This window comes from Bubalus kerabau, chromosome 11 (assembly GCF_029407905.1).
Source record: "Bubalus kerabau isolate K-KA32 ecotype Philippines breed swamp buffalo chromosome 11, PCC_UOA_SB_1v2, whole genome shotgun sequence".
NCBI lineage: Eukaryota > Metazoa > Chordata > Mammalia > Artiodactyla > Bovidae > Bubalus > Bubalus kerabau.
Genome location: NC_073634.1, coordinates 35705041 through 35727364, shown reverse-complemented (window position 1 = coordinate 35727364; position 22324 = coordinate 35705041). Strand labels below are relative to the sequence as shown.

The following is a 22324-nucleotide window of genomic DNA, read 5'->3' as shown; positions in this document are numbered from 1 at the left end:
AATTACACAGGCTTACCCTGTAACAAATTTTATCTCCGTTGTATCTATGTATCTAAGAATATAAAATCCACTTCTCTTTTGGCCTTCTCAAGACAATACAATATTCTTCAAATTCTTAAATTTATTGACTGAGTTTCCTTCCCTGTGTAAACATGATCTTCTAAATGGGTATTTATAATTTTACCTTTTAGAAACAATCAGCTATTACAGTTGTGCTTCCAATACTCTAATCATCACTGTGGGAAACGTTTTATATTGTGATAATTTGAACCAATATCTCTTTTAGAGGCTTCCTGGTGTCCACTGGCTTCTTTAAGAAATAGACCCTAGGGTTTATAGCTAAAGTTATAATCAGTAAACCTATAATTTCCACTCCCCTGTAGACATCCTGATTTCAGGTTTAAACTTAGGGCTGCTTCTTGAAGAGAATCTTCATTTGCTAACGGGTTTCTTGTAACCTGGTCAAAACAAGTTGAACATTGTAATTCATGAGTGACTGTCCCATCCACTTCTTTCATCCTCACCTCCCATACTCCTCATACCCTTGCTGATACTGTATTAGTATGAAAATCATTACCACTACTGTCTTCATTTGGAACAGTTGCCAGGGAAAGCATTTACATTATTTATAGGAGATAACCAATATTTTTTCCATCAATATTTATTCAACAAGTGCAGGGAGATTTACAGCTGCCTGGCACATGAAGTTGGAGAAGGCAATGGCACCCCACTCCAGTATTCTTGCCTGGAAAATCCCCATGGACCAGAGGAGCCTGGTAGGCTGCAGACCATGGGGTCTCGAAGAGTCGGACACGACTGAGCGACTTCACTTTCACTTTTCACTTTCATGCATTGGAGAAGGAAATGGCAACCCACTCCAGTGTTCTTGCCTGGAGAATCCCAGGGACGGGGAAGCCTGGTGGGCTTCCGTCTATGGGGTCGCACAGAGTCGGACACGACTGAAGCGACTTAGCAGCAGTAGCAGCACATGAAGTATCACAGAAGGCAATGGCAACCCACTCCAGTACTCTTGCCTGGCAAATCCCATGGATGGAGTAGCCTGATGGGCTGCAGTCCATGGGGTCGCTAGGAGCCAGATACAAATGAGCGACTTCACTTTCACTTTTCACTTCCATGCATTGGAGAAGGAAATGGCAACCCACTCTAGTGTTCTTGCCTGGAGAATCCCAGGGACGGGGGAGCCTGGTGGGCTGCTGTCTTTGGGGTCGCACAGAGTCGGACACGACTGAAGCGATTTAGCAGCAGCAGCAGCAGCAGCACATGAAGTATGGTGCTAGAGTACACACCTCTCTCTGATCACAGAGGTGACCAAGCTACAGAAAATACTTTGATTTTAAAATCAGTGTGTACCTATGGCCCTTACTGTTGCTTTGAGTATACAGTAAGACTCAGCAACATATGAGCATTGTGAAAAACATCAATATCTTACATATCATAAAGAACACCATATCATAAATTTACCATAAAATGGATGTACTATAATAACATTATATTCTTATATAATAATATATTAGAATACTTATTAGAATACTTCTGAGCCTCCAGTCCCTGGTCAACATGCTTATTTAGTGATTCTGTTTTTCCTCTAGTCTGCATGTGTTTTTTCTAATCTATCCATATTTTGTATCTAATTTTTTGTGACCTACGGGTTGCATGTACAACACAGTTGCCAGAGCCTAGAGATGCTTTCTGCAGATCAACCAGGGACCAAAACAAAGACTCAGGTGAGAAATTCATTGTGAGAGTTCTTAAGTCGTGTATGAATGAACACACTCGCGAATCCACTAAAAGTTTTTCCTCAGTGATACTTTCCTTAAAAGATGATTTGATTTATCACATTTATAAGAAATTAATTCTGAATGGGATTATAAATTTCAATTAATGACATATAATTAATAGCCTTGACCTACTTAACCAATGCTATGGAAATGCCCAGGTTTTTTGTGGATTAACGGCATTTATATTCTATTTATGGATTTTTCCCGCCTCAGTACTCTACTGCCAGCCCATCTCCCAACCCTTCTTTCCTTCTGAAATAGCATTTTTGCAAGAGCCTAGCCTGCTCTGTTTTGCTCCTCAAAGGTATTCCTACTTTAATACTGGCTCGTTATGGACCTGAAAAAACATTAGTAGTAAATATTCTAATAGGACCATTAACTTTTGTTTATTATTTAATTTAGTAGTAAATTAGATGATCTGAAATCTACATGTATGACAGCATGAATTGTGTCAGTAATTCCTTAAAAGTGTCCATGTAGTAGATATGGTCTAAAGGCTTTACTCTAAATTCTTTATTCTTTTGTTTATAATTCTTTACAGTGTTCTAATTTCACTATATAATTATAGAGCCACTGAGCACAAAGAGATGAAATTTACATAATTATTATATTCTGTTTTTTTAATCTTCCATTTGATCATACTGGCTGATTAATACAAGAATACTAGCTATACACCTATACAAGTTAGCTTACCAGCAGTGACAAAAGCTAGGAGGCTAGATTCTGTTGGCCTTTCAGTGCCTGTGAGCTGTTGAACTAATGTTTGTTTATTCATCACTATAAAAAAAAATCTTGAGTAAGCAGTCTAGTGTATACTTTTGAACTATACATTGATTGGTAAATGTCAGAGATCTATTGTAGTTCTTCAGGTAGTATGTATAGCTCTCAATATGATTTCAATGACAAGCCATTGAAAAATATGTATGCTTTAAAATTTTTTCTAGTTTCTATGAGAGTTCACACCAGTATCTTTATTTTGAAGGTAATGATTATTAAAGTTGACCACACTGTTGGATTGAGTGGGTGTAGGAGCCAGATTATTTGGTCTTTGTGAACAGTATTGTTAAGAGCAAGGGCCTTGAAGAGACCATTTGGGTTTGAAATTTGTCTCCTTAGTTTCAGACCACATGAATTCAGTTTCCTCATCTCTAAGACAAAGACTCCATTTCTTTGTGTGGCCAGAATCATCGTGTGGTGTAGTTAGTTCCTCAGACATTGTCATCTAATGAATTCTGGGGCAGGGAGCCTGTTCCTCTATCTCAGCAGGTTGTCCTAAGAATTAAATGAGTGAAGTGCTTAAAATATTGTCTGATTAAGTACTCTATAAGTGTTTTCTATTGTTATCCTTTGGGTAAAAGTGGTTTTATTAATGACTTGGACACCTGAAAAATTAATAGTGTATTTTGGTTCTAATTTTAATGATAGGTAATGATTTTTTCCCATAACTACTACTGGTGACTGGCACTTGTTCTAATAAAAAAAGCTTCCAACAGACTAAACTAGGGTCTTTAATCCTAGAAAAATACTGTATTGCATTGCTGCACTAGGCTATATTGAAGCCTGAGGTGAAAGGAACAATGAGTAATTCTGATCCTTTGGTTCTTTAAAAGTTCAGCAATTTGTTTATCATAGACATTTTTGCATTTTAAAAAATATTGCATTGGAATCTTATTTGTCTTGATCACCAAATTTTTAGCATCTTTCCCTCCCACCCCCACCTGCCTTATATTTTGCATCCAAGATGAATGTCTCATTCATCTCACCCATTTCATCCTAGTTCTGGCCCTGTTGTTCTGGCTTCATCTGATGTAATGAAAACATGTTGTTGGCACATCATTATTTTATTGCTGACTCAGGGTGGAGGCTATCATAGCCAAATCTAAATTTAAAGCCTGGAAACTGGCCCTTAGAATGCCATTCCTACTAATACTAAATCTCATTTTTTTTTTTCCACTTTCAAGGTAACTTAGAAAAATCTCAGTTTATGGAATCCTAAAATTTCAAAGCAAGGTTTTGTACTCATTTGAAAACATGGTTAGGCAATTTGCTCTTAAGAGTGAAATGAGCACAAAATAAGTGTGACACTAAATCAGAGTGCCATAGGGCAACAGGTCAGCCATGTGAACAATAATTATCCTAAACTCAAGGGAGAAAGAGAGTGGGATGGAACCCAGGGGGATTTTTTTTTTTTTTCTCTCTTAATAGTATTAAGAGAAACACAATTAGTCAGATGAGCCTCTTTGTGGAAGAAAAGGCATAAGGTGTGTCATTACTTATTGATGATGAGATTGATGATGCTGGCTAAGTACACAGGAACTCATCCAATGCCCCGTGGGTTAATGGGGAGCATGGACTAAAACCACATACAAGTTTGGAAGCAAATAAATGTTGAGTTGTACTCCTGCTTAGTCATCTGTTAATATTAGCTGTGCAGTTTGGACTAGATACTTAAATTCTCTGAGCCTTCATATGCCTATATTACTAGACTGTCATGAGAAATAAGAGTTTATGTGTAGCTAAAAATGCACGGAGTATGTAGCAGAAGCTTTTATGAGTGATTCCTGGTGTTATTATAATTCACATTAATATTATGTCAAGCAACATACTAGCTAATCAAGGGATAAGGATAGAGCTCAGTGAATAAGCCCAAAGAGGAGAATGTGCTCAGTCACTGAGTTGTGTCTTTACCACCCCATGGGCCATAGCCCACCAGACTCCTCTGCCCATGGAATTTTCCAAGCAAGAATACTGGAGCAAGTTGTCATTTCCTACTCCAGGGGATCTTCCTGAGCCAAGGATAGAACTCACATCTCTTGTGTCTCCTGCATTGACAGGTTGAATCTTTACCATCATGCCACCTAGGAAGCCAAAGAGCAGAATACATGTCCATATAAGCCACCTGAGAGCTGGCCAACCTAGGGTAAGATGTGGCCAGCCCTCTTAATTTCTAAATAAAGCAAGAAAATGGTAAGAAAGGTAAGGAAGCCAAACAGGTAAGAAGCCAGGCTTTTGGTTGCTGAAGAATGTAGGGAGCCTTCAGCAAACCAGTAGAGAAAGAGAGAGCCTGGCTGACTCAAAATTTTTCTCCCAGGGAGGGAAAGGGATTGGGAGCTGGGCTGGTGAGTGCCAAAGACTGAGGGAGAGCTGCCATCAGAGCTGTGTGGGTGGCAGCCTTTATTACACACAAGCCTCAGCACACGCTTAGAGTAATGATTTGCAGGCTGGTGCTGTTCATCTTAAGTTGCTGAAAGATACTTACATTCTCTTTGTTTTCTCAAACTAGTGTTTATTAAAAAAAAAAAAACTTCCCTCCTCATTCTGTATCATAGTTGCATATTCATTTTGAAGTATAGTTGAGTAAAAACAAAATGTATCTTTTAGTGGATTGGGGACTTTCCAGAGCCCAGGTGACATTTCAGGGCATCTTCCTGCTCCAGTCCTTAGAGAAAACATATCTGGTAGGCAGTGCTTATACAATGTCTAGGAACCTGGCTGAATCATTTAAAAAATTCAGCCATATGGACATTTGTTCTAGGATGCACAGTTTTAAAAAAAAATCAATTACTGATTAGTCCTTCATCAAAATGAGTAAACTGAGTATATCTTTCAAGTATATTCTCCAGGGCTTGGTGTCTCAGATGGTAAAGACTTTGCTTGCAGTGTAGGAGACCCAGGTCTAATCCCTGGATCAGGAAGATCCCCCGGAGTAGGAAATACCCACTTCAGTATTCTTGCCTAGAAAACTCCATGGACACAGGAGCCTGGCAGGCTACAGTCCATGCAGTCTTAAAGAGTCGGACACGACTGAGCGACCAATACATCTTTCACAACATAAACATAGGTTTAGATGGATCCCCTTTTAGGAGGGAACATGTGAGAAATTACATGACTTCATCTTTTTTTTTTTTCTTAGCAAATAATGAATTTTCCAATCAATCAAGAAATGTAAGCTTATTGTCATCCTCCAAAGTGAGGAGATTCCATTCCCATTTCTCCCCCAGAATTGTGAAGCATTTCCCCCTTCCATTCATGGGCCACCTGAGACACTTGGATCCAGGATTTGTTTAATCCTCCACACCAAAGTCAGTTTTCCTTGGGTTACATGTGAGTTTGGTCTTTGTATTTTGTATTTTAGTGAATTTTTCTTGGCAAGGGTGCTGCTCTGCCTGGGAACTGATTGAGCTTCCGTAGAGCCAATATGTTTCTCAGTTCTCCAATTTAAATGCTGCCAACAATTTCCTAAAGTGTGCCATGAGAAATTCAGCAGCACAGAAAACCCCATTCATTAAACAAACAGTTAACTAAGCAACCCTTGGCAAAAGCCACAACCCATCTGACATTTGAAGCACTTGGGACCTTCCAAAGGAAATAATTAAAGAAGGCATTAAAAAGAAATATCCCCATGCTTAGCAGTCATAATTGAAAAAAACCACTGTTCCCAACCTGGGGTCTGTATACTTTTTAGCGTCTTTAAAATTAGAAATGAAGAGTGGTTGCATATGCTTAATATTTCAATACACCCTGAAAAGGCTACATACTTACTCATGCTTCAAAGTGAAAGTGAAGTTGCTCAGTCGTGTCCAACTCTTTGCGACCCCACGGGCTGTAGCCTACTAGGCTCCTCCGTCCATGGGATTTTCCAGGCAAGAGAACTGGAATGGATTGCCATTTCCTTCTCCAGGGGATCTTCCCAACCCAGGGATTGAACCCAGGTCTCCCGCGTTGCCAGAAGATTCTTTATCAGCTGAGCCGCAAGGCTTAGCACAAGCTAAATAAAAAATTTGCATAGGCTATCATTTGATCAATTTAGTGGAATTACAGGGGCTGTCATGTTTTTCATTGACAATTTTTTAAAAAATCAAGCATTTCCTTAATAAATACTATTTAATAGAGAAAAGTTCTCAAAAATGTATATTCATGGGAGATAAGAAATAGGGGTAGAAATTTGGGAAATATTTATTCTTTTCTCTATTTTTTGGCCGTACCATGTGTATCTTAGTTCTTAGTTCCATGCCCAGTGGTCGAACATGTGCCCCCTGCAGTAGAAATGTGGCGTCTTAACCACTGGACCACCACGAAAGCCCTGGGAAGTATGCATTAAAATGAGATTTGAGAGTGATTAATTACTTCACAGAATGCTTCTTTGCTTTTTAGAGAAGTAGCACTTATTTTTTTTTAAATGACAAGCATGCCCCTCTAAAAATTTAAAGTCATAACTTCTAAGATCTTACACAACACCATACTAGTAACAATAATAGCTACTCTTTATTTACTCAGTGCCCACAACCAAACACTTAGTACTCTATATGCTTAAAGAATACTCTAAAATGAGTATTAACCTTGCGTGATAAAGAGGAAAACTACTTCAGAGAGACTGACGAACTTGCCCAAGGCAGTGTAACTAGTTAAGTAGCACAGCAGGTCTGGAATCTATAGCCATATGAATCTATAGCCATATGAATCTATATCCGTATCTATATATCATGCAATGCATTGCCTTCATCAGATATTGTTAAATTACAGAAGAGATTTGCACAAAATTTCTTAGGAACAAGTCTACTTTGCAAAATCTTTTCATCTCAGGTGCTAAAAACAACAGCTTTGGCTGTCTTAAATGTCAGCTTACTCTGTTTTGAGGTTTCTCAGGTAGAGGTGTGATTGAGAAGTAAAAGCTGGCAGCCAGGGCCAAAAAGGGGACTCACACAACTTGAGTAATCATAAATTAGATGACTAGCTGTTGAAATTTAGGAGGCTTCCTCAGTTGAGTCCCACAGTTTTTATTGCTGAAGGCAATTTAACTACCATGAAAACAGTCCCATGGAAAGGAAAAAAACAAAGAAAAAGCATATATTCCTGGTTATGGAGACAAGCATTCAGATTCTCCCTTGTCCTCTGCTTACTGGTTCCACACTTACTAGCTGTGTGTCTTTGGACAAGTGGCCTTGCTTCTTGAAGAGAGCCACATTAAAGTGGAGTCAGAGGGTGCTTTGCCTTCCCCTGCACTGACAGTCATTCACCTGGTCGTCCTCCAAACATCCTTGATGGACTCACAACACACTCTTCATACCAGAACCTTATGACTGTTGGAAAAGAATTAGTGTGCTTATAACTACATTCACTGTTTCTTTTTTTCTGATTTTCTCTCTGTAGTTGTATATCTACCCTCTAGCTAACAAATAATGTAATTTTCTGGCATGAGGCCAGATTCACTGATGTGTTCAACTCAAAATTATTATAATCACTTATGAATAATAACTTTACAAATAAACATAATAACAGGTATGTAATTCTAAGCAAGATGTAATTTCCTCTTACTAGTCAAGTCTGTTTAAGTCAGTTTGAATAAGTAATTTACCACCAGCTTTGACTTGCTACCTTTTAGAAAGCTTCAATAATTCTGTTACATATATTTATCTTATTGATGCAGAAAACAAGAACCTCTGTATGATACAATATATAATATGAGAATAATTCACGTAAATGACTTTGTAGGAGGGGCAAAAATTATATTAGCATATTATAAAGCTATGATAATTAAATGAAGTGGAACTGGATTAAGAAAAAAAAGAAAAGATCAATAAAACAAAAAAAAAACGCTAGGAACAGAACCTTGTATATATAAGAATTTAATGTGTGGTAGGTAAGCCTTACAAATCAGCAGAAACAGAATCATTTAACAGTTGTGCTGGTTCATATAAAGACCTACTATTTGGGTATGGGGACTCAGTTTGGATTTCCACCTTAAATGAGAAGACAGATATTTGCAAAACTAAAAATTTATATACACAAATGTATAAAATTAAGTAATAAATATTTAAAATGAAAATGCATTTATCAAGTCTCTCTTGGTGGAGGATTTTCTAAGCTAAAAAGTGATGAATAAAATAAAAAAAATGATAGTAGATGGAAATGTTGAAGCTTTGGCATATCCAAGACACTGGCATACAATGTCACTGTGAGACAGTCGGAAAGGACAGATCAGATCAGATCAGATCAGATCAGTCACTCAGTCGTGTCCAACTCTTTGCGACCCCATGAATCGCAGCACGCCAGGCCTCCCTGTCCATCACCAACTCCCGGAGTTCACTCAGACTCATGTCCATCGAGTCAGTGATGCCATCCAGCCATCTCATCCTCTGTCGTCCCCTTCTCCTCCTGCCCCCAATCCCTCCCAGCATCACAGTCTTTTCCAATGAGTCAACTCTTCTCATGAGGTGGCCAAAGTACTGGAGTTTCAGCTTTAGCATCATTCCTTCCAAAGAAATCCCAGGGCTGATCTCCTTCAGAATGGACTGGTTGGATCTCCTTGCAGTCCAAGGGACTCTCAAGAGTCTTCTCCAACACCACAGTTCAAAAGCATCAGTTCTTCGGCGTTCAGCCTTCTTCACAGTCCAACTCTCACATCCATACATGACCACAGGAAAAACCATAGCCTTGACTAGACAGACCTTTGTTGGCAAAGTAATGTCTCTGCTATTGAATATGCTATGTAGGTTGGTCATAACTTTCCTTCCAAGGAGTAAGTGTCTTTTAATTTCATGGCTGCAGTCACCATCTGTAGTGATTTTGGAGCCCCAAAAAATAAAGTCTGACACTGTTTCCACTGTTTCCCCATCTATTTCCCATGAAGTGATGGGACCGGATGCCATGATCTTCGTTTTCTGAATGTTGAGCTTTAAGCCAACTTTTTCACTCTCCACTTTCACCTTCATCAAGAGGCTTTTTAGTTCCTCTTCACTTTCTGCCATAAGGGTGGTGTCATCTGCATATCTGAGGTTATTGATATTTCTCCCGGCAATCTTGATTCCAGCTTGTGCTTCTTCCCGTCCAGTGTTTCTCATGATGTACTCTGCATATAAGTTAAATAAACAGGGTGACAATATACAGCCTTGATGTACTTCTTTTCCTATTTGGAACCAGTCTGTTGTTCCATGTCCAGTTCTAACTGTTGCTTCCTGACCTGCATACAAATTTCTCAAGAGGCAGATCAGGTGGTCTGGTATTCCCATCTCTTTCAGAATTTTCCACATAAATGGTATTCATGAATGCAGTGAACATATACTAAATGGTACATTATATACTAATGGCCATCCCCCTGAGAAAACTGTAAAATCAAATGATGGAGGGAGATTCACTGAGTTCAAGAAGGTAGAGATGCAAAAGAACATGAGTTGGTTAATCTATACATAACATTTGGTGCCAGGATTTTATTATTATCATTTTGAAGCTACCATTTTTGATTGATGGGAAGATAGTTTCCCTTGGCGGGGGGCGGGGGGTGGGGAATGTGGCTACCTTCCCCTCATTGAGACTGGCAGACGATTAAAAAAGTCTTTTGGATAAAGCAGACATGCATTGCCCTTATTAGCAGCATCTGCTGGCTTGGAATAGAAGCTTTAAACCCTAATTTACGGTGTGTTACATTCTGCAAGATCATGAAAGACAGAGGTTGAAAATATCTTCATCACTTAGTTGCAAAATAACAGTAAACATTGTAAGTTTATTGTTTCTAGTTAACTTTTTCAGTGTCTTTCTAACTTCCATTAGTAGGGGAAATAACTGCAAGATGTTTTCCCCTCAGGACTTTTATTTTTATATTTGAGCAGCAGCTTATTGTGAAGCTAATGCGGTTTTAAAGTTAGAATTGCCTTTAAATCAGTTACGGTTCCCTTTCTGCCATATTGCTGAGAAGACAGCTGCTCTTCATTTGTAATTGCTCAAGGCCTCTGATGAGCTTGCGCCTATGGGAGAAATGGTGTGTTGTTCTATTTATTTATTTATTTTTAGCAAAGGTTTTTGAAAGAGCCCTGAACACTGAAGTTCCCAATCCATGCTCATGATCAGAGCTTAATGCCAACTGGAACAATCCCTTGGTTTTTCTGAGCTTCAGTTTGCCTGTGTGAATGCTCGGTTGCTCAGGCACTCAGCTGTGTCTGACTCTTTGTGACCCCATGAACTGTAGACCATGCGGCTCCTCTGTCCTTGGGATTTCCCAGGCAAGAATATTGGAGTGGGTTGCCATTTCTTCCTCCAGGGAACCTCAGTATACTCATCTGAAAAAGAGGATCCATCTAGTTTTCACCTTTTTTTTGAGTCAGCATGTCAAATCTCATATTACTGACTGTTGTGCTTCATTTTTTATATATATATATATATATTTTTTTTTTTCCCCCAAAGACATTACTGAGTTACTGAATCTTTATTTTGAGAAAAAGAGACATTCCTATTTAATGGAACTCTTTCCACATTTAATGGAGTAATTTTGCCATACACCCATATGCCACTAAAAGCTTCATTAAATAGAGCTGTTAACCCAGGGACATCACAGTCTTTTAGCTCCTCTTTTAACCCCTATGGCTAACTTGTACAGATGGCATCCACTGTTGTCTACTGAATTGAGGTAGTTTACTGATGGTGGAATGACGGAAGGATAAAGAAAGAGGATTTTTCTTTTCCTTCTTTTTATGAATAAGATGTATTTGGTGATGCTTATTTGGAACTAAGCAAAAAAAAAAAAGGTTTCTTTCCTTACATTGCTTAAACAAAATATTTTTTTATCTATATGTCAACTAATTTTTGATTTCAAATTAAATAAGTCATATGCCTTTTAAAAATTTTCTTCACCATTCTGTTTTTTATTCTTTCTAATAAAATTCAGGATTTCTTTTTAAAATTTAATTTAATGTGTTTTTTTTGGCTGTGCTGGGTCTTTGCTGCTGTGTGGCCTTTTCTCTAATTGCAGAGAGCAGGGTCTACGCTTTAGTTGCAGTGGCTTCTCCTGTTATGGGAGCACAGGTTCTCAGGCATGCGGGCTTCAGTACTTGTGGCATGTGGGTTCAGTAGTTGTGGTTCCGAGGTTCTAGAGCACAGGCTCAATAGTTGTGGCACACAGGCTTAGTTGCTCTTCAACATGTGGAATCTTTCTGAATCAGGGATTGAAGCTGTGTCTCTTGCATTGACAGGTGGATTCTTCATATGCCTTTATTGAGAAATGATGCTATTGGAATCTATTTTCATGTTCCATAATTATTTTATTATTATTATAATAAAATATTTATTTTGGTGTGAGGAGTTTTGATTTAGTCAAACATTTTATGGGCATATCATCTCTAAATAGAATTAAAAAATGGGAAAAAAAAACCCCAGCAATTCCTACCCCCTCAAGCCCCTTTTACCTTTCGAAATGCTTTATGTAACTCTTCTTAAGACTGAGTTTCCTCAACGTGAAGTCCTATTTTTAAAGAGGTATGGAGCTACTCTGTACAGGGCTTGTACATCTCCTACACTTTTCTTGCCATCTGCTACCCTTTCTCTGATCCGCTCCAAATACACGAGTCCCTGCACCTGGCTGTGTATCTGCCTCAATGGATGTATTCAGATTTTAGATGAAAACTTCAATGGTGTGACATTCTTAGAAAAGCTAAAATCCTATTAGTCCCTTGATCTGTTAAAAAAAAATAAAGCAAGTTCTGTGCTAGGGTCTTGGTGTGAGAAAGCCATTAAAGCATAAGAAACTTGATCTCAGGTAGATGATAGGATAATAATGAGTACAATCATTAAAAAAATGTGATCATCACACCCCTTGCCTTTACTTTTTCTTTATAATTATCTCTTCCTGCTGGCAGGAACACTGAGGGGAGCCTGTTTTGTTTTTTGTTTTAATCTTAATTGTAGGACTTTTTTTTTGAGGGGGGCTGCTTTAACCCCTCCATTGGAATGTGCTAAACTTATATAAGTGCTAAAATTTGCTTTTGGGCCAAGACATTTTGACCCAAGACCTTGAGTAAGACTATTTGTATATTTTAGCCAAGAATTCTCTAATTTCTTAAATTATTAAATATTTGCATTTAATATACAAAATATTTACATTTACTATGGATTATTATATTAAATATTTATCTTAATATAAATTAAAAGTATTTAATACATAAATGTATGTATGTTTATTTTGATGTATATGTTGTATATATACATCATATACATCATGGGCTTCCCTTGGGCTTCCTTTGTGGCTCAACTGGTAAAGAATCTGCCTGCAATTCAGGAGACTTGGGTTCAATCCCTGGGTTGGCAAAATTCCCTGAAGAAGGAAATGGCTATCCACTCCAGTATTCTGGCCTAGAGAATTCCATGGACTGTATAGTCCATGGGGTAGCAAAGAGTTGGACACTTTTGAGCAACTTTCACTTTCATACATACATAATGTCTACTTATCTATTAGAGATGTACAGTCTATTTTAATATATGTGTATATTTTTTCTGGACATCAGTGATAGCAGATTTAATGTGTATTACATTTAAACACATTTATATTGGGCAATGTATACTCTCTGTGTGTGTATGCATCCACATATAGTTTACACATCACCTAGATATATGTGTGTGTGTGTGTGTGGCAGATATTCAAGATAAATTAAACTGCTTTATTCTCAGTGGTCCAAGATTTATTGGACTGAGGGTGTGCAAAGGGAAGTGATTAAACTAAACTTACGACCCAGATAATCACGATGGTGTGATCACTCACCTAGAGCCAGACATCCTGGAATGTGAAGTCAAGTGGGCCTTAGAAAGCATCACTACGAACAAAGCTAGTGGAGGTGATGGAATTCCAGTTGAGCTATTTCAAATCCTGAAAGATGATGCTGTGAAAGTGCTGCACTCAATGCCAGCAAATTTGGAAAACTCAGCAGTGGCCACAGGACTGGAAAAGGTCAGTTTTAATGCCAAAGAATGCTCAAACTACCGCACAATTGCACTAGTAAAGTAATGCTCAAAATTCTCCAAGCCAGGCTTCAGCAATACATGAACCGTGAACTTCCAGATGTTCAAGCTGGTTTTAGAAAAGGGAGAGGAACCAGAGATCAAATTGCCAACATCCACTGGATCATCAAAAAAGCAAGAGAGTTCCAGAGAAACATCTACTTCTGCTTTATTGACTATGCCAAAGCCTTTGACTGTGTGGATCACAACAAACTGGAAAATTCTGAAAGAGATGGGAATACCAGAACACCTGACCTCTTGAGAAACCTATATGCAAGTCAGGAAGCAACAGTTAGAACTGGACATGGAACAACAAGGTGAATTCGCTCAGTCGTGTCTGACTCTTTGCAACCCCACGGACTGTAGCCTACCAGGCTCTTCCATCCATGGGATTTTCCAGGCAAGAGTACTAGAGTGGGTTCTGGTTCTAAACAAGAAAAGGAGTACATCAAGGCTGTATATAGTCACCCTGCTTATTTAACTTATATGCAGAGTACATCATGAGAAACGCTGGGCTGGAAGAAGCACAAGCTGGAATCAAGATTGCTGGGAGAAATATCAATAACCTCATATGCAAATGACACCACTCTTATGGCAGAAAGTGAAGAGGAACTAAAAAGCCTCTTGATGAAAGTGAAAGTTAAGAATGAAAAAGTTTGTTTAAAGCTCAACATTCAGAAAACTAAGATCATTGCATCTGGTCGCATCACTTCATGGCAAATAGTTGGGGAAACAGTGTCAGACTTTATTTTATGGGGCTCCAAAATCACTGTAAATGGTGACTGTAGCCATGAAATTAAAAGATGCTTACTCCTTGGAAGAAAAGTTATGACCAACCTAGATAGCATATTTAAAAGCAGAGACATTACTTTGCCAACAAAGGTCCATCTAGTCAAGGCTATGGTTTTCCCAGTGGTCATGTATGGATGTGAGAGTTGGACTGTGAAGAAGGCTAAGTGCTGAAGAATTGATGCTTTTGAACTGTGGTGTTGGAGAAGACTCTTGAGAGTCCCTTGGACGGCAAGGAGATCCAACCAGTCCATTCTGAAGGAGATCAGTCCTGGGTATTCATTGGAAGGACTGATGCTAAAGCTGAAACTCCAATACTTTGGCCACCTCATGCGAAGAGTTGACTCATTGGAAAAGACCCTGATGCTGGGAGGGATTGGGGGCAGGAGGATAAGGGGATGACAGAGGATGAGATGGCTGGATGGCGTCATGGACTCTATGGATATGAGTTTGAGTAGACTCCAGGAGTTGGTGATGGACAGGGAGGCCTGGCGTGCTGCGATTCTTGGGGTCACAAAGAGTCAGACACAACTGTGCGATTGCACTGAACTGAACTGAACTGAAGGGAGGAGTGTTTTGGAACCAATCCCTTGCAGGTATGGAAGGAGGACTGTGTGTCTATATATGTATATATATTTGTATATATTATATCCTAGAAGACATAACTGTTTAAAACTCACAGTATAGTCATAGAAATAGAAAAATAAGGCCCTCTGCTTATACTGGGTTTGAAGAGACATTTTATAGTCACATGAAAAAATCCCTCTACTTAATTATGATATTTGATTCATTTAAAGTTATTTTAATCAGGACATATGAAAGGAAAAGTACTATTTTGTTTTGTTTTTTTTAGACTAATCCATGTAATTTATATCAAGGTCATCCCTTTGCATGGCAGCAAATGGCTGTTTGATTGTGTATCTCTTACTTTGCAACTATCAAAAACTAAGTGAAATTTCCTGCTGAGACAAAAACAAAGTTTGAAATTAATGTCTTTAGATATTCGAACACAGAGTATTAGACATGGTCATGATGAAAAACATTCAGTGAGCTCCGTACCTCTAAACATTTATTGATAAAATTGTATAATGTTCCTTATCTCCTAGGATACTTCTGAGGAGTAAAAATAATATGTCCATGCATCTCATAATATGACCTGGCAGAAAGTAAACCCTCCATAAATCTGAACTGATTCTTCTTGAAGTGGAGATGGTGGTGCTGGTGGTTGTGGTGATAGTTTGATGCCTAAAACTCCTTTTTATGAGTGAAAGTGAAACTCCCAGGATCATCAGTTTCCTGTGTAAATTTCCTGGCCGAGAAACCTCATCTCTAAAGAAAGCCTTTGGTGTACTTTACAATAGGGCTATCAGAATAAAAAAGAAAGCCCTAATCTGCTTTGATCTCTTTGATCCTGCTGGTTACAACTCTATTAATTACTTTAATGCACTGACCAGTCATCTACCATGTGTCTTGTTAACTATTACACTTATATTGTACAACCCAATTAATTCAATGTAAGAATGATAATACTGTTATTCATAATGATAACCACATAAATAAGAGCAGCTGCTATTTATTTTAGTACTTACTCTGTGCCAGGCCCTGTTCTTAGCACATTAATTGAGCTATTACTCATTTTTTATAATAACCCTAATGTGGCAGATATTATTATACCATTTTACAGATAATATTGAGTCTCTTAAAGGTTGAAGGGCTCTCATAAAGTTACAGGATTACAAGAGGGTGGGCTGGAATTCTCTCTGAAATCTGACTTGAGAATCAGATTCTTAAACTGCACTTGTGATTAAAGACAAAAAACAAAACTTAAATTACAAGGAGTCATTCCTGTTCTTTCAAAGAGGGCCCTGTCAGAGTCTAGATCTCTGCATAGAACTTCAACTCCGACTATAGTACTCATTTCACAACCCCTACTACTCTGATAGTTAACATATGAAAATCCTTGATCAATGCCTGTTAATTAATTTGAGCACCATTAAGATTATTAAACTAAAACATATTGATAACAACAACAGCAAAAGTCATAATTTGAGTGGCAAACATATTTTAATGATCTGCTTATTTCATGCACATATCTTCATGTGGAAAGAGATTTATGTATCAGCCAATATCTGCAACATCATCTGTACAAACATTAGATAGAGTTCTTGAGGTATGTCTGTGTACCCAAAGATGTGGTGAACATTCTCTTTACTAATGGATTAGAGTTTGACCAACCTAGACAGCATATTGAAAAGCAGAGACATTACTTTGCCAACAAAGGTCCATCTAGTCAAAGCTGTGGTTTTCCAGTAGTCATGTATGGATGTGAGAGTTGGACTATAAAGAAAGCTGAGCACCAAAGAATTGATGCTTTGGAACTGTTCTGTTGGAGAAGACTCTTGAGAGTCCCTTGAACTTCAAGGAGATCCAACCAGTCCATCCTAAAGGGAATCAGTCCTGAATATCTTTGGAAGGATTGATGCTGAAGATGAAACTCCAATACTTTGGCCACCTGATGCAAAGAACTGACTCATTGGAAAAGACTCTGATGGTGAGAAAGGTTGAAGGCAGGAGGAGTAGAGGACGACAGATGAGATGGTTGAATGGCGTCACTGACACGATGGATATGAGTTTGAGTAGGCTCTGGGAGTTGGTGATGGACAGGGAGGTCTGGCGTGCTGCAGTCCATGGGGTTGCAAAGAGTTGGACACGACTGAGCAACTGAGTTGACTGACTAGAGTTTGATACAGCTCAGAATAGGGAACAATATCTTGGCATCAAAATCACAAACAGGAAATCCAAACAAAGAGAAGGAGCAATGGGGGATCTTTTACGTCTGCCCTGAATTGCAGAGACTGAGGGGGAAAAGCTCAAGGATTTATGGATTTAACATTCCTTTCCTTTTTGGGGGTCTGATTTATAAATTAAGAAACTGAGACAGAGAGAGGTTAGGCAGCCTGACTTAAGTAAAAGCTTTGTGTTTAAACTGAGTCTATCCAGACTACCAAATTTTTGTCCTGTAGCCCATTTACTTTTCCTGCCTTTTTAAGATTATTATCAAGATAAAATAAAATACTCAGTGACTGTCCACCTCAAATTTCAAGCCTAAATATATAAAAACACAAATGTATTACTCTTATTCTTGCTTATTTGTGAGTGACATTTTAAAAATTCTAACGTTGAAAAAAAGGAAAAAGATCATCTCATAGCAATGTATGGAAATCATATGTCAGCTAAAGCAAACTATAAAAAGCCCAGCAAATAAATAAATATGTCTCTATTTCTTTGGGGCTTATGTTATCATTTCATGAAATAGGGAAGTGAAATTCAACATTTTGAATTACTCTTCAGAAAAACTTAAAATCAGTATCTCCCCCTCAAAATATTGATTCTATAAGAAGATCTAAATAAATGTGTAAAAACATCAACAACTTTTAAGATGATAAAGTGTATGAAGATTTGTTGAAACTATTAAATGATTACAACTTTAAACATAAATAAGAAAAACATATATGAATAATAATTTGTAAATTAAAGACCATACTATCTCAGAAGGAAGCAAAAGAAAAAAAAAAGATTTGGAGTGCTTACTGGCCACTCATTATAACTGAACTATGTTCAGTGCATTTTAAGAGTAAGTCTAGCCTTAGAAGAGTATAGTGCTTATGAAATCTGGGTCAGATGAAGCAGTTGGATAGGTCTGAGAGCCATCAGCCTGCCTATCCAATATCACTCTTCTGTCTTCTAGAGTTGCCTTTCAAAATATACGAAATGAGAAGGAAAAAAAAAATCATGCTCAAGATAGTTCTTCTAAAAAAATTATTTCACTACTGGAGAATTTTAACTCAGGTGTTTTTACTATGAAAGTAGTTTATACCTCATAAAATTAGTTTGAAGGTGATAGGTCAGCTTGCCATTTGTAACTGAACGTGTATGTAAGTTTTCACATTTTTCTAGGGAAATTGGCTAAAAATTATAGCTAGGTTATGATATGGGTCCATAATACCACATTCTGTTATTTTTTAACTGTACTTGTAAATATTGTTATTAATAATATGTGAAGTAGGTTTTAAAAAATGAAGAAAGAATATTATTCAACTCTCAGCAAATGTTTATTGAGTATCTGCTCCATGCCAAGCACTGATCTTGTTGCAGTGTTTTTGCCTGCATAGAGCAGACATTCTGGTGGAGATTTATTTTCCCTTTTTGGGTGGTAGGGCATAGTGCAATGGCACCCCACTCTAGTACTCTTGCCTGGAAAATCCCATAGACAGAGGAGCCTGGTAGGCTGCAGTCCATGGGGTCGCGAAGAGTCGGACACGAGTAAGCGACTTCACTTTCACTTTTCACTTTCATGCATTGGAGAAGGAAATGGCAACCCACTCCAGTGTTCTTGCCTGGAGAATTCCAGGGACGGGGGAGCCTGGTGGGCTGCTGTCTATGGGGTTGCACAGAGTCGGACATGACTGAAGTGACTTAGCAGCAGCAGAACATAGTGCATGGCTAACCCTAAGTATTATAATCTAGGGAATCCTAACGTTTCTTCTCCATCTCCCTGAACCTTCCTGAATCACCAGGGCACCCCATTCACTCATGAGATTTTAAATCTCTCACTGAAATTCTCACTTAGAATTGCCCTAACCCTACATATTTTCAGCTTCCTGTAGCTGATGTGTGGGACTCATGAGACAATGTACCCCACCTTATACACACTTGCTCCTGTCAAAAACATCCAATTCCATTGCTATAGTTCTATTTTATGGTGATGTGTTAGCATGGATCAGCATTATCATCTGCATAATTTGGGTCAGAAAATACTCATTCCTGATTAATGTCAGAAGAATAGATATAAATCATCAGGAAAAATGAGCAAAAATTAGGCTTAGGTAGCTTTAAAATCATGGTGAGAGGTGATAAAACTTAGAAAATCTGCCATGAAAAGCATTTTATCCAATTCTAAAGATTCCCTTGTGGCTCAGCTGTTAAAGAATCTGCCTGCAGTGTGGAAGACCTAGGTTCAATCCCTGGGTTGGGAAGATCCCTGGAGAAGGGAAAGGCTGCCCACTCCAGTATGCTGGCCTGGATAATTCCATGGACTGTATAGTCCGTAGGGTCATGAAGAGTCAGACACAACTGAGCTACATTCACTTTCACTTTTAAGATTCTCAGAGAAATCAACCATATATATCATCTTTCCCGAGGGTTAATAAATAGTTCTTTCTCTTTTCAAGGAAGTATATTAAGAATTAATCTAATTCTTTTTCATTATAGCTTTAGTGCATTTCCCTTTTGCTGTCAATGTGCTGTGCTTAGTCATTCAGTCGTGTCCAACTCTTTGCCCCCATGAACTATAGCCCACCAGGCTCCTCTGTCCATGGGCATTCTCCAGACAAGAATACTGGAGTGGGTTGCCATGCCCTCCTCTAGAGGATCTTCCCAACCCAGGGATTGAACCCAGGTCTCCTGCATTGCAGGTGGATTTGTTGTCAATAGATGTTTGTTAAACCTTTATACATATATATTCAAGGAATAAGGGATATAATATTCTTTATAATAATTCTTCTTCAAGATAGAGATAAACTGAAACACCAGGAGTAGCATTGAAATATGTGATGTATTTATTTGGCATAATTCATCTAAAATATACCAATTATATGAGTGTGCTTAATTTCTGAACATTTTCTCATAATAAATTAGAACTCATATCTTTATGTCTACTGGATGATAATAAAGAGATGATGATATTTATTATCATACAGTTTGATGTGGTTGATATTATTGAGATCTTACAATGTGCTTGGCATTGGATTGATTCCCTTTTAGGTAGATTTTATCACATGCATTTTCTTCTTTAATTATTTTAACCATCTTGAAAAATGTTGGGGCTTCCAAGCTGGTGCTAGTGGTAAAGAACCTTCCTGCCAATGCAGGAGACATAAGAGACACGGGTTTGATCCCTGGGTCGGAAAGAACCCACACCAGTATTCTTGCCTGGACGGTTACAGTCCATGGGGTCACAAAGAGTCGAACACGACTGAGTGACTAAGCATGCTCGTAAAGTATTATCTCTCTATAAACAAGTCTTGGAGATGATACTCAGGGAGTCTGAAACCAGAACTTGCACTTTTACTCACTCTGAAAATGAACGTTCATTAACAAATCCTATCAGGAAATTTATCAGCCGCATTATTGGCTCAATTACCATGGGTTTAGAAGAAATAACAGCTGTCTTGACCTGGTTAACTTTATAGCACTAATCAGACACAGGCTTATTTATTCTGTTATACAAGTTTATTTTTATACATGGATAGATGAATTTAGAAACTGACAGTGTTGGCTGCTGTGAAATTTCAAGTGTCTTTGTAAAAATAATTAGAAAGTTATCTGGACATAGATAAATAATTTATCCTTAAGTCAGTAGGACTTACATCTTTTGGAAATGTAATTATCCATGGTATGGATTTTGTAGAGAAAGGATGTGAATCTCTCTTTATCCTTATGTCGAAATAGCTACAAATTTATTATGGTGATGTGATAGCAGCTGCGTGGTGTTGTGAGCCATTCCAGTGAATTTGTCCAAAGTGCTGTTTGGAGTCCCGGAAAAGCACTGCGACTATTAACAAACAATGAGAACTACCCCACCACTTTGGTGAAGTGCCTTTGGAAATGAGGGTATAAGGCAAACTTTGTTCCATATCAGTATACATTAAGAGCATTGGTTATATAGACCTAATGGATTTAGGGAAAACACCAAGTTCCAGAGTTAACTAACATTATTCAAACAGTTATTAATGCAGGGCAGGATAAGAGAGAACTTCTGAATCTTAGTCATATTTTATAATTTTTCTGAGAAAATATAAGATGTTTTCTATCTCAATTGTGATTTTACAAAGTTAATATATACCATGGATATATATACCATGGAAGTGATCCTATATTTTAGGGGACTGGCATTTGAAAGTATTTAATTTCAAATATTTCAGTGATGGTAAAACTGAAAAACCTCAGCATATTTAATAAACAAAGCGTAATAGCCAAATAACAAAAGCAAATGCTTTAAGTGCAAGTCTACACACACTTGAAATAATGAAATTTCTATACAGATTTATTCAAGTTATTTGAATTAGCTATGGAGACTTTGTGTGAGTGTGTACACACATTATTTGAGTGAAATTAGGTTAGAATAGTTCAACGAATTGATACCTGGATTTTATTTGGCTGAAAAAAACTGTCTTGTACATCAAAAGGCAATAAACATTGTATGTCTTTTCATGCTCTACTTGGAAGTTACATGAACTGATAATAAGTTTGAAATATTAAAATATGGGCACAGTTTCTTACTATTATCCTCTCCCTACAGGTTGTGTATAAAAATAATGATGTAAGGCTGGAATTATCTCGACTTGCCAAGCAAGGTGACCCAAAGATGAAGATCCATGGAGTGGTGGCATTTAAATGTGAGAATGTTGCAACTTTGGACCCAATCACCTTTGAAACCCCAGAATCCTTCATCTCTTTGCCTAAATGGAATGCAAAGAAAACAGGCTCCATATCCTTTGATTTCCGTACAACGGAGCCAAATGGCCTCATCTTATTTAGTCATGGCAAGCCACGACACCAAAAAGATGCCAAGCACCCACAGATGATAAAGGTAGACTTCTTTGCTATTGAGATGCTGGATGGCCACCTCTACCTCCTCCTAGACATGGGGTCAGGTACAATCAAAATCAAAGCCCTGCAGAAGAAGGTGAATGATGGAGAATGGTATCATGTGGACTTCCAGAGAGATGGACGGTCAGGTAATTTATCATTTTTTATGTTGTTTATCTGTTAGAACACCATTCGTAAGGAATTAAAATCAACTCATATTAAAGAGTTCTTGCATTTCTGTCTTTAGGGGAAAGGAAATGGTTATTTCTGTTTCACATCATATAAGAATCAGAAGGAGCTAATTAATCGTCATAGTTGGGCATCAA

At 38.0% G+C, this 22324-nt stretch overlaps 1 protein-coding gene across 1 annotated transcript in view; it reads left to right on the top strand.

The window, feature by feature from the left end:
- The window catches only part of NRXN1 (neurexin 1), a 756469-nt gene that overhangs the window by 51024 nt on the left and 683121 nt on the right, over positions 1-22324 (top strand). The window contains exon 3 of the mRNA XM_055540064.1: positions 21709-22147. Within this exon, the coding sequence (XP_055396039.1) occupies positions 21709-22147 (439 nt within the window). The remainder of the gene's footprint in view (positions 1-21708; positions 22148-22324) is intronic.